Source organism: Pygocentrus nattereri, chromosome 8 (genome assembly GCF_015220715.1).
Source record: "Pygocentrus nattereri isolate fPygNat1 chromosome 8, fPygNat1.pri, whole genome shotgun sequence".
Classification (NCBI taxonomy): Eukaryota; Metazoa; Chordata; class Actinopteri; order Characiformes; family Serrasalmidae; genus Pygocentrus; species Pygocentrus nattereri.
This window is the reverse complement of record NC_051218.1, coordinates 28068148-28081324: the sequence shown is the minus strand read 5'-3', so window position 1 is coordinate 28081324 and position 13177 is coordinate 28068148. Positions and strand designations below refer to the sequence as shown.

General features: G+C 43.7%; 1 protein-coding gene across 2 annotated transcripts; it reads right to left on the bottom strand.

The window, feature by feature from the left end:
* Positions 1-2396: 2396 nt before the first annotated feature.
* On the bottom strand, positions 2397-12677 carry pcdh18b (protocadherin 18b). 2 transcript variants are annotated; one of them, XM_017703728.2, is made up of 5 exons: positions 11148-12677; positions 9107-10567; positions 8540-8628; positions 7338-7498; positions 2397-4281 (listed from the first exon to the last, which is right to left on the bottom strand). In XM_017703728.2, exons 1-5 carry the CDS (start codon positions 12159-12161, stop codon positions 3527-3529), a joined length of 3480 nt encoding a protein of 1159 aa, XP_017559217.1. In that variant the 5' UTR covers positions 12162-12677; the 3' UTR covers positions 2397-3526. The 2 variants fall into 2 exon arrangements, with proteins under 2 accessions (XP_017559217.1, XP_017559218.1); XM_017703729.2 differs by having other exon boundaries at positions 8540-8595; positions 11148-12676.
* Positions 12678-13177: the final 500 nt, after the last annotated feature.

Below are 13177 nucleotides of genomic sequence, written 5' to 3'. Positions count from 1 at the left end.
ACATGTGAAGCATATTATTTTTACATATATGTACTTACATTCATATAATGCATATGAAACATACTATTACATACAGGCACTGTATATACATATAATACATATAAAATATACAATATATAGGTAATTATACACAAAAAATGAATATATAATTTATTATCATTACACATAGATACTTATTGCTGTAAGAATAAAATCTTGTATCTCCATTTTTGTATGTTTTTCATTTTTTGACATTATTTGAAAGTCTCAGTGATTTCCCCCTCCTATAAATCTACCTTTTTGGAGTTATGAGGCTTTGTCATGACAGCGATGATAAACATTTAATACTGTGGAATCTGCCACCTGCTCCTGTGTTTCTGTGTCACGTTCCCTCCACTAAAAGGACATTTGTTGCTGCTGTTATAGTTGTGTTGTTGTTGCAGGTTTAATTCGTGTGAATGTGTTGAGTTTGTGTTGTTGTGTTGGAGCGTTCAGTGTGGGTTTGTGTATCTACAACAGAGAGAAGTAAGGTGGCTAGACATGACCTTTCTGCTGTTTGTTCAGTATAAGAGCATCTTCTTGAGCAGAAATAATGGCATCATCTTGTTCTTCTTCACTGCAGACAACACAATACATATGGAACACATTATTGTTAAATGCTGTTGTTACATAGAAATGCTTGCATATCATCACTTTTGGGAAAACAACAAAAACAAACTTCCAAAATGGAAGGTTTATAGGAGAAGCAAAATTTTTTCTTAAGTTATAAGGAGATCAGTGTTGAAAGATTTTACTGTGTGTGTGTGTGTGTGTGTGTGTGTGTCTCTCTGTATTTATTGACAGAGATGATGATAGATCAAATTATTCATTTTGAAATGTGAAAGTGTCTCTAACTGGTTTGAGACCTGAGGGTCATGGAGCACTTTTTAGCAAGCAGAAAACTTGCACAGGCATTCTTTTCATAGATGTCAAGGCTGACAACTGCATACTAAAAACATTCAAAAATGTATTTTCTTTCTTGAGAGTCTCACAGGACAGACTTTGATTTTGCCTCTTTATTTGAGCTCCACATTCACTGCTTTCTAAAACTAACCCACTTTAAAAAAGCTTTCCACTCTCACACATACAGTATGATTTTAAACAATATCAACACACTATGCGTTCTGAAAGATGTCAACCTCAACCAAATACGTTAACTCGACTAACAAAGAACAGGAACTTCATTGTTATCAACAACCACCATTTAGCATTATTTCATTTGCCTAATGCTAGATGGCAACTGTTCACATCCATTCACTGGTAGCATTTAAGCAGTTACTACATATTTAAGTGGTTAAGGTGTAAACAGAGTCATTCAGAGTGGTTTGGTGTGAAACGTTCTAGAGTCAGAATGGTTCGCAGTGGTGATGATAGGAACCAGACATCCACCTCTAAAAGCTCCCTCACAGGTTATTATATGTAATGGTTATGAATTCCCTGCCTGATGTCTGAGAGACTGTTTTACAATAGTTTTGAAAATGTTTTGGCCTTGAAAATACATATTTGTGTCTGATTTTCCACTATTTAACCATCTTCAATGATATACAAACTTGCGTAGGTTCACTGGTGGTTTTGGATAGTAAATAAAGTGTAAGTATTTGTTTTGTTGCCATGCCGACCCCTGGTTCCTATCACCACCGCTGTAATATTAGAATATGAGTCAATATGTTTCTCTACATTGAATAATGCACATTAAACCTAAAACTAAATTTGAATGACTTTGTTTACGTCACAATGATTGAAATATGCAGCAATTTGTAAAAGATGGTGGAATTCTCCTTTAAAGTAGTAAGAATGTAATGTAGATGGTTTGTATTTTATTCTACTCTCTCTACTCACATACACACAGAAGGATGCAGTTAGAGTGTTATTCTGCCTTGCTGTCTCTAGGGGGCTCTGATCGTAATGAATTTTTTTCATGGCATGCCAGACTCAACGTCATACTGACAGGCAGTGATTTAAAATGTCTTTCCATATGTGCGAATACAGATACAGTTTCATCTCTTATTCTGCACTGAAGACTCCCTGTCACTCATTGCTCTCTACTTTCCTGAATTCTCTTCTTTTTAACACCTCATACACTCAGCCCCTGTTAATCGAATGAATGGTGATGAATAGTGACCCTACTGGATACACTTCTCCAGTGTGGCCAGCAGGGGGAGCTCAAACAGTGAAGTTGGACAATGCAGATGATCCAAAAATATCTCACTTGAGACACAACTTCCCACAACAAAGAATGCACACCATACAAACACCCCAGCACACAGTCGGAAACCCCCAAATTACAAAAGACACCACAAAGCATGCAAGTAAAAACATATAAACACTGGCGTTTTAGTGACGTGCTCATATTACAGTCATAAAACAAGACACAGTTACTCTGTACCAGATCCAACATTTTTATTTTCCCATTCATTTAACATAAACAAAGTTTGACACAATACATAAAGAATACACCATTATAAATACCAAAACCCCAAACATGCTCCCCTCCCAATAACACAATATTCTCAATATACTTATAATATATAATGTGTAACAATGACATAAAAACAAATTTGTTGCTTTTCATAAATAGGAATATTTACAAAGGCATGTTGGCCTTGATTATTTTTCCAACATGCGTTCAAAATATAAAAATAGAAATCTGATTGCTTAAATGTATGTACACAGGTTTTTTTTTATAAATATAAAGACTACAAATTGTATTTTTAAAATACAAAGATAAATACACTCACATTGTGTACACTGTGTCCAAAAAAAAAACCAGGAAATCCATACATCATTTGGATAATTAGCATTCACAAAACACACAACGTTCAGAAATGCAACTTTAACGACAATTGCGGGTCTTTGATTTTTTTTTCTGTATATTTTTTTTAAATACCCCTTATCCCTTGAATAAAAAAAAAAAAACACTAAACAGGGCATGTCTTTATTTATATTTTTTTCCTCTCAGGATGGTTTACCCAGATAACTTAAGCCAAAAGTCAAGCCTGAATATTTTGAGAAGAGGTAAAGGACATTTTCATCTGGCAGTCTTCACTTTGGGCTTAATGCTGCCTTCATGTGCTATGGAATATAGCGTAAACACAAGTTCCCCCCCTTAAAGTTGCACAAGAACGTCCCATAAAAGCCATAGCTGCAAGTAGAAAACAATTTTCAAATCAGCATTTCTGATCCCTTCACCACCGCAGAGGAAAGGGGTTTCAGTGATCAGTAATTATTTTTCCATATTTACCAGTTACGATGACGCTATAGACGTTTGCATACTGCAACTCTTCATTGCATTATGCACATTTTAAGGTGGGAAAACTTTAGGAAGATACCAAAGTAAATTAAGCTAGCTAACTAGCTAACTATGCTTTCAACTACGAAGCAATTGAATGCAAGTATTTCATAAATACTACTTCGTAAGCAGGAAACAGGACCAATGTGAAGGCAATGCAAGTTATCTAGCTTCACTGAGAAATCTCAATATGAAATACGCCCTCTAGTGGCCTGATCTCTAGCTCTGCCGGACATCTTGCAGGAGTTTATTGATCTCCGCCACGAGTTCGCTGGCGTCCATGATTTCGCTGTGGCTGTCGCAACGTTTGCCCTGTAGATGGCCCAGAACGGACTCCAGCTCATCTTCCTCGTGGTTCTCTGGGATCTCCTCCATGGCTGGCAACCATTTTGAGCAGGAAGTCGACACCTGGATAGGTGCTGGCAGCGCTGCGGGTAGAGGTGCCACCACAGCGGTCATGTGACTGGCTGGTGCATGGCCATGGCCGGGATTCTGGAAGTGTGTGTTTGCAGCCCAGGCAGCCACACCTTGCTGGTAGGAGGCGGGGCTAGGTTTACCGGGCAGGTGACCTTTCCTTCTCTCAAGCGACCCCAATCCAGCTGGGCATGTCGAAGCGGCTCCTGTCTCACCAACCTCGATGTAGGAGTCCAAGGAGGATGGGAGGAGCCTCTGAAAGACACTGTTCATTTCGGACAGCAGTGATGAGGTCCCACACAGGTCCTCTCCTTTACCTGCCTCGCTGTCATCTTGGCCCTCCTCCTCATTCTCCTTGCCGAAGGTAGAGAAGCTCTTCTTCCTCAGGGTGGACTCCCCAGATTGAGGGGCCTCTGGGGCTGCTGGGCTTTGCTGGGGGTCCTCTCCGGGAATATACAGGTTGCTACGGTAATCAGAAGAAGCTGGAGAGGGCAGAGGAGGCATCCAGCACTGGTCAGAGTGACCCAGGACACGGCACTCATCTGTACACAGCTTCATCGCTGCATGTGTGGAAACAAACAAACATCATTAGCTTGTTTTATTTACTTACATTTAATACTTCCTTCAGTTTAAGATGCTAGTTAACATTTTTGTTGCCTACTTTTTTCAGTAGCATCCATATTTGAGACAACATTTCACAAAGTGATTTGTGAAGAACCATTTAGTCTTTAATTAACGGTTAACTAACTGACCGATCCATAGGTCTTCAAATCTGGACCTGGATTTAGTAAACACTGGTAGGGCTGAATACTTTAGGTGTCTATTTGTGATTTTTCTGACCACTTTTGAAGCTGAACTTATTGTGAATACAATTACTTTCTTTAAATGAATGACCCAGTCTGTTAATTTGTCCAAGAAGACTAGAATATCTCCTTTTTCTTGCTGGGAATTCAACCCATGCCAGACCATCAGTTTGTTGTGGTTGTGATGTCTCAGCACATGGGGGGGTGGGTTCTTTTTGATTGGTGTATCTCATTTACAGGCAAGTAGCAAGCTCTGTGTTATTAGGTTAAATATCTTCACTTAAAATTTAAGACAATGCTTGATGTAATTAAAATTGCAATTCTTGCATTACGTAAGGTTCCCCCTTCATAATGCAATTTCAAAACAAAAGTGATTAATCTTCCTAATTACTGGTAGTTAATTGACCTGCTGATGTAAATAATTGACCTTCTAGTGTCATACTTTTCATTGAGTCCAAACCAAAGGCCAGAAACGTGAATAAGGGGCCAGATTGGGGAAAAAAAAAAAAAAAAACTCTTTAATTCAACTTAACACTTCACTCTAACCCAGATCTCAAATCTAAACTTTAGTTTAACCCTGGTTCTAATCCTAACCCCAATGTTGTTGATATCCAACCAGCTTTTGCCAGATAGTAACAACATGAGCATTTTCAGATAAGTGATGGGAGACCAAAATAAAACATGACCATGGTGCATTTTCCAATGAGATTTTTCACAAACAAGCATGGCTGTTTCTGTGTGAGTCTAACATTCAACGCCATTTTCCTCTCGAGGCTTTTTGGGGGGGAAAAAATGATTCAGATAATAGCTAATGCAACATGTTTTTCCACCGCCTCTGAACTCCATTTAATTCCGTGAGTGCACTCACTGGCAGAAAATGCATAAAACCTGGAACACCAAATTAATTCAGCCTCTTAACCATTCAAATAAGTCTATTCACAGCAGAACAACAGAATAAAAGCTCTCCCTCTCTCTCTCTCTCTCTCTCTCTCTCTCTCTCTCTCTCTCTTTCTCTCTCTCTTTCTCTCTCTGTCTCTCTCTCTCTCTCTCTTTCTCTCTCTCTCTCTCTCTCTCTCTCTCTCTCTTTCTCTCTCTCTCTCTCTCTCTCTCTCTCTCTCTCTCTTTCTCTCTCTGTCTTTCTCTCTCTCTCTCTCTTTCTCTCTCTGTCTTTCTCTCTCTCTCTCTCCCTCTCTCTCTCTCTCTCTCTCTCTCTCTCTCTCTCTCTCTCCCTCTCTCTCCTTCTGCCTACCGCCCCTTCTAAAGAATATATAATACAAATCAAATATGCCAACTTATAGCCTTCATTAAACATGTACGCCATTGCTCACTCATGTCCCAGGGACTTCATTATGGGCCCATTAGCTTTGAAAGGGCCATTTATAATACATCTTACAGCTAATAAAAATTAAATCTGGAGCATTTGCAAAACAGAGCTTCAGCAAGGCATTGATTTGGTGCGCTAGCTGATGAAAGGAGAGAATGAAAGATTAAACTAGCTGATTTACAGAAAAGGAAGGGGGGTGCAGCTTTTCAAAGGCCCGAACCCCCTCTCCAAAAGCACTCCGCTAATCGAGACGCACCAATAATTGTGTTTCAGATCAAGGCTCCTATTTTTCCATCAAAAAATGCTCTGATCATTCACACACATACACATACACACACACGCAATCACAATAATGAGATAAGAGTGTTGGGCCTGGTTTGCAGACTTTATCTTAAAGAGAAACCATCTCTCTGTATGGTATGAAGGCTTTTGCTTCAGAAATGGAAAAGATGGTAGATATGTGCACACTGATGCCTTAAATGTGAAAACGGCACTGTTTTAATTGCTAGAATTATTCTCTGAGAGGTAAATACCAAGCAGGTTGGATTGGCAGAGGAAATAGACTGTAGCAAGAGATGCTACTGGCTAATAACAATAGCCTAGGTCTTAGCTAAAGTGTGAGAAAAAATACCGTAAAACTTTGCTATAGGCTGTTCGTAAGGATAGACAAACTCGCCTAAGAGTGGCATAAGATACATAAACATTTATAAAGGCTTATTCCAATAGACCTCACCTATTATAAAGGCTGCTGTTGTCAACTTTGATACTAAGTTGACTAACACGTATGTCCGGGACAATGATTTTTCTCACGTTGTTTCGTAACAGTTTTTTGGGTGAAATGGCATATTAGAGCACATTATAACAACTGTAGCTTAGCGCATGTCACAGTGACCTAATGTTGACGATGAAACATCACTAAAATCTGACAAACTGTAAAATGAAACCTAAGGTCAGATTAACTCAATGTTACTTGGCACAAATGTTGTGTCAATCTAACATCAAAGTTGGCAAATGTTGCCAACCTTTACAACAAATGCTGTCTACTGGAATAACTGTTTATAAATGTTTGTATGGATCAAGGTAAACCTTATTGTCAAATAATGCCTATTAGATTAAGTGCTTATACATTTTTATACAGATCAGACAATGTAACCTTTATGATGAATGACGCTTATTAGAATAAGTGTTTATAAGTGTCTATATAGATCAGAAAATGCACCCTTTATGACACATGAAGAATACTGGAATAGGTGATTAGAAATGTTTATGTAGGTTTATATCAGTTGTCAAAAAATGCTTATATAGCTATTATGTAGCCTAACAAACATGACCTACAATAAAGTGTTACCTAAAATACTTAGTCCATCACTTTGGCCCTTCTACTTCATCACTTGTAGTTACATATAAACTGTAGCTTCAGAAGCTTAAAAAGATGCTGAGATGATGGGTTCTTTCTTGCTTGCTCAAAAATCATATTCCTGTTGCGTACCTGGATGTAGTCTATGCTGTCCATCAGGTGTAAACAGCTCACTGAAGCCTTCACCCAGCAGAGGCGACTCCCTGCCCATCTCACAGTCACTGTCTCCAGCCTCACTGTCCCCTCGACCACTGTCCTTCAGACTGAACTTGTCCATCTCATTTAGGGCATATCTGCACAGAAAGAGAGCGAGAACGAGACAGAGAGAAGGAAGAAAATCAGCTGGGTCCACATTTCTTCTTTTGTAACAGACTGTTTTAATTTAGCTGCAATCCTACGGAGCCCCGCTGGTGACATCCTGTATAAATAAAAATAATGCATGGCAACGTCTTATTAACCCATTGGAATGAGATCTTAATGCGTGGCCACAAATTAATAAGGTGTGGGAATGAGATGATTAAGTCGTGGCCATGACTTGGTAAGGCGTGGGAACGATATTGCGGCTTACTAAGTTGTGGCCACGCATTAGTATCTTGTTTCCACGCTTTACTAAGTCGTGGCCACACATTATTTTTATTTACACAGGATGTCACCAGCGGGGCTCCATACAATCCACATAAGGCAAACACACATTCTTAAAATAAACATGTCATATAATATATGTAATATAATATATATACTTTCCATTGAAAGGATGAACCATAACCAAAAACTGCTTCAAAGAGCTTTCACTTCTATGACACTTCTACTGTTGTTGTCATAAAAAAAACAGTCTCCAAACTGGTAAATGCATAATGGAGGGAAAAACAGTCTTGACTTTAATGCATCTTATAATGGAACAATATTTTAGTCCAGTTAATTCTGGGCCATTTCTGATGGTCCATTCATCATGAAATGTTCATAAAAGGCCAGCTGGCATTTACAAATGGCATAAAAATTCTATAAACAAAAAAAAAAAAAAACGAGGCTTTGATATGACAGCGACGATATGTTTATGACGGGCCTAATGTAGGAATATGCACCTCCATATCATTTTTCAGCTCAATTGGACCTCCGTAAGTTAGTAGGAGCCCATAAATCAATTCATACGAAGCCAACAACTGCATAAGGAGATGGGCTTTCCGGCCCTTAACAAGATGGAGGAGGCTGTCATATAGTTTCTGCACCTAAACTTCCCCCAGATTCTCTGAGGAGCGCCCTAACCTTCGGTCTAGAACTCAGGACCTCCTGCGAGAGGCTTTGTAAGCACAACAGGCTAAAATGTGATTGGTTACCTGTAGCTCCGAGTGTATTTGTTGCCACGGAAACTGGGTCTGGGTTGGTACTGGCCCTGATGAAGTATGGACAGAAGCTGTGAGACTTGCTATAGCCGAACAGGAAAGAAAAAAAAAGGGGGGAAGAGGGGCAAACAAGGAAAGAAAAAAAAATGGAAACAAAAAATGAATAATGGTGGACCAGACAGCAAGGCAGCACACGGCAGGGGGAGGTATGAATGAGGGGTCATGCTATATATGGATGGATAAATGGATGGAAAAACCACTGTGTACATACAAATAAAAAGTATAACAATCATAACTTAAAGCATTAAATGAAATCATATCACACAGATCAAATCATATTTCATGAATTATTATCAACAAGTTGGTTTTATGTTGCAGGTACATTAGTATCTGTACAAGGAAGTAGCACTGTATATTATTACAGTATAATATAGTTAAAGTACAGTATATATAATAAATGTAGTATATAGTAAAGCATAGCACACATATATAACCTATAGTATTGTACTGTACAGCACATATGCAATATAGTGCAATATACATTATTTAGACCTCTCTTACCTCCACTGGTGGGGTGGCATGAGTGAGCTCCAGCGCAAAGTTTTCTGGCACGTGATTGGAGGAGATGGTGACGAGGCTGTTGAGCGACTGCCGACTGTGGTGGGTTTGCCGGCTCTCTGGTGCAGGCGAGGCAGAGGGCGAGCGAGGATGTGCCCGCACGGGCAGTGTCCCGTTCACCGTGGGCACCAGAGTGATGTCGCCTTTGTGGATCTGCCGGGCCGGCTTCTTGGGGTGGTTCTGGTAGGTGGACTCGGCCACTCGGCAATTGTATGAGTGGCGTGGGTCCTTCTGGTCACGAGAAGAGCAGCGTGTGGCGAACGCCACCATGACGACCAGCAGCACACCACAGATGGCTCCTAGGGAGATAATGACGATGGTGGAAACGTCCAGGGGGGTTTGACCTGTGCCATCGGGGGGCGCAAGAGGGTAGGACTCAGGGCGGTCACGCAATATGACATGGAGGACAGCACGGGCTGATAGCCTGCCAGTTGTACCGCGGTCTTGCACCAGGATGGCTAAGTCAAAAGCATCCCGTGGAGAAGCTTCCAAGCTGGCATTGGTTCTGAGTTCACACCTCCGAGGGTCCATCAGAAACAGCCCCTCTTCGTTTCCACCAATGATGGAGCAGGTAAGTTCAGCATTGGCCCCAGAGTCCCGGTCAGTGGCCTTGATGACTGTCACTAGGTGCCCTGGTTCTGCCCGCCTCCACAGTGGCACTTCTGCAGTGCGGTTGCTAAGCAGTGGTGAAACAATGACTGGAGGGTTATCGTTCTCATCCAGCACAGTGATGACCACTGTGGTGTTGCTGCTCAAAGAGGCTTCACCCCCTCCATCTTGTGCTTGCACAGTGAACGTAAGCCGGCCTACCTCCTCACGGTCAAAACTTCTCAGAGCGTAAATGGCTCCATTGGATGGGTCTATGGTGACGTAGGTAGAGATGGAGCTCCCATGAACCAGGCTCTCCACAATGGAATAGGTTACCTGGCCATTGGCTCCCAGATCTGGGTCATCAGCCACCACAGTAGTGAGGTAGGCACCAGGCGAGTTGTTTTCTGACTTGAAGATCTCATAGCGGCCCTTCTCAAATCGTGGTGGGTTGTCGTTCTCATCTTGCACCTGCACTGTGAAGTGCTTCACTGCGGACAGGCTTGGAGAGCCGTGGTCCTCAGCGATGACCGTCAGGCTGTACTCGGAGCGCTTCTCACGGTCCAGTGACACATTGGTCAGGATAACGTAGTTGTTCTCATACGTCTTCTGCAGCCGGAAGTGGCCGTGCCCGTGCAGACGGCAGGAAACTTCTCCATTTGGGCCAGAGTCACTGTCGTCCACACGGACCAAAGCCACAAAGGTGTCCACAGGTGCTGCTTCAGACACGTAGGCCACCTCCTCCTTGCCCTGGCTCATCAGGTTGACACTGATTCTTGGCTTGTTGTCATTTACATCTACCACCTTGACCACGACCTGCAAATAGGATTCACAATACACTTTAAGTTTAAGCAGTTTTGCATTTCTTTTCAACATCTAGACGTTCTACATGTTTCCTTGTGGATTTATTTGTCATTTAAGTTTCTATTGTTCTATGGTTTTGTGATAATTTCATAAAGCAGGTTTAGCTGGATAGCTGGATAGCTTAAGCCCAAAGTAAAGATTATTCAATTCAATCATGTATTAGGTCTCCTTCTGTTGTCCTGGTTTCATTGTGGTTAGGTTCCCTGCTGAAAAAGTCCACAGAACCCATCTAGTGTTTCTGTTGGTTCATCAAGTATTTGTAATGGTTTTACCTGTGACCAATGGTTAATACTAAACACATTTCATGGATTTCCTAATAGGATATAAAGGTGTAAACTAGTCATCTCTGTTGGAGACCATTGACCCAATCTCCTTTAGAAGGCAAAATCATTAGTTTCCCATGGTCCTTTTTCTGCCTATTTATCTGGTTAACTGGGCTTTCTTTCTGAAGCACCACCACCTCTTCCTCAATTTTATTCAACATTGGGTGCCAACAGAACTGGGGACCATAAACAACTCAACTTGTCTTTACCTTGCAGTGGCCTGGCACAGAGTTGGGCCCCATGTCCTGCGCCTGGGCATCGATCTCATAGGACGCAGAGGCCTCATAGTCCAGCTTCTTGACCAGCGTCAGATGGCCAGACTCTGGGTCAATTCGGAAGGTGTCCAGGATTTTCTGTGACACGTGAGTGCCGAAAGAGTACACAACCTTGCCGTTGCTGCCCTCATCCGGGTCCGTGGCGTTCAGGTCCACAAGCAGAGTGCCTGGGGGCGCATTTTCTGGCACGCTCACGGCATAAGCCTGCTGCTCGAAGGCCGGGCTGTTGTCGTTGGAGTCGAGTACGCGTATGCGCAGCAGCGTGGAGCCGGTGCGTGGCGGCGTGCCCGCGTCCGCGGCAGTGAGCTGGAGCTCGTGCGCGGCGCGCGCCTCCCGGTCGAGCTCGCGCGCCACCACTAACTCTGCGCGACGCGAGCCGTCGGCCCGCGCGCGCACCTCCAGCCGAAAGTGGTCGCTGCGCGCTAGCGAGTAGGAGCGCAGCGCGTTCTCGCCGACGTCCGGGTCCCACGCGCCGTCCAGCGGCACGCGCGTACCCACCGCGGCGCTCTCAGAGATCTCCACGGGCACAACGGCGCGGGCAAACCGCGGCGCGTGGTCGTTGACGTCCAGCACGTCGACGCGCACACGGAAAAGCCGCAGGTGCTCCGTGGGCAGTGTGGCCACGTCCAACTCGATGGTGCAGTTGGGCTGCTGCGCGCAAAGCGCCTCGCGGTCAATGCGCGACGCCACGCTGATCTCGCCGTCCTCCTCGCGCACTGAGAGCAGCGGCGTCGCCCCGCCGTTCATGGCGCGGAAACGCGGAGAGACCGAGCTGGGCAGACCGGAGAGCGCGCTCGCGGCGTCCTCGACCAGCCGTCCGATCACCGTGCCCACGCGCTGCTCCTCGAGCACGCGGTACCGCACGGTCTTCCCGGGCGCCGATGGCGCGGCCAGCCGCAGCAAAAGCAGCAGAGCGGCGCAGAGCAGAAGTGGGGCCGCGCTGCTCATGTTCGCGCACACGCACTCGTAAACAAGCACTCGCAATGTGTAATCCCAACACTGCTACGGCTGGCTTGCTTTTTTGCAGCGTCTCGTTAAAGCTCGTGCATGTTATTAAATCCTCTTGTGGAGTCGCTCCGCGCGTATCCGGAGACGAAGATGAGAATGAAGAAGAGCGAAGCCCCGGTGCGTCGGCGTTCAGATCCCCCGAGAAGGCGCCGGGACTTCCATGCAGGGGCTGCGGACACACATACACACACAGCCGCGCGAGCGGGCGAGAGCCAGTGAGTGAGCGAATGTGTGTGTGTGTGTGTGTGTGTGTGTGTGTGTGTGTGGGAGGCGCAGCGGCGCGGAGTGTGTGTGCGCGCTCCTTGTGACTCTGAGCAGACTGGCTGGACCCTGAGCTCCGAGACCGCAGCTCACACGCGCGCGCACACACACTACCCCCTGCTTCCTCCAAAAAGCAGGACTGCCCCGTTCTACCACACACGCGCGCGCACCCTGCCTCGACACACGACTGTCCAGCCAGAAAATAAAAGGGGGGCACAAAAATAAAGTTAAAAGAGAGAGAAAGGAGAGGATAGAGAAAGAAGAAGAGAGAGTGAGAGAGGGAAAGAAAGAGAAGGAAGGGAATTTGAGTCAGAAAAGAGAAAAAAGGAAGAAAAGAGAAAAAGGGAAGAGCACACAAAGAAAGTTAAAAAATACAGAGCAAGAGAAAGGGAGAGATGGAGAAAGAGGAGAAGAGAAAGAGATATGGAAGGGAAAAAGTGAGAGGGAAAAGAAAAGGATAGCAGACAGAAAGAGAGAGAGAGAGAGAGAGAGAGAGACAGAGAGAGAGAGAGAGAGGGAAGTACAAACAAAATGAAAGTTAAAAGATACAGATAATAAGAAAGGATGGAAAGAAGGAAGGGTGAGGGAATAAGAAAAGAGAAAGAGAGAAAGAAATAGAAGACAATTGCAAAGAGAGAGAGAGAGATACAAAGAGAAGAAAAAGAGTAGGGGAAGAAAAGAACAGACTGAGATCA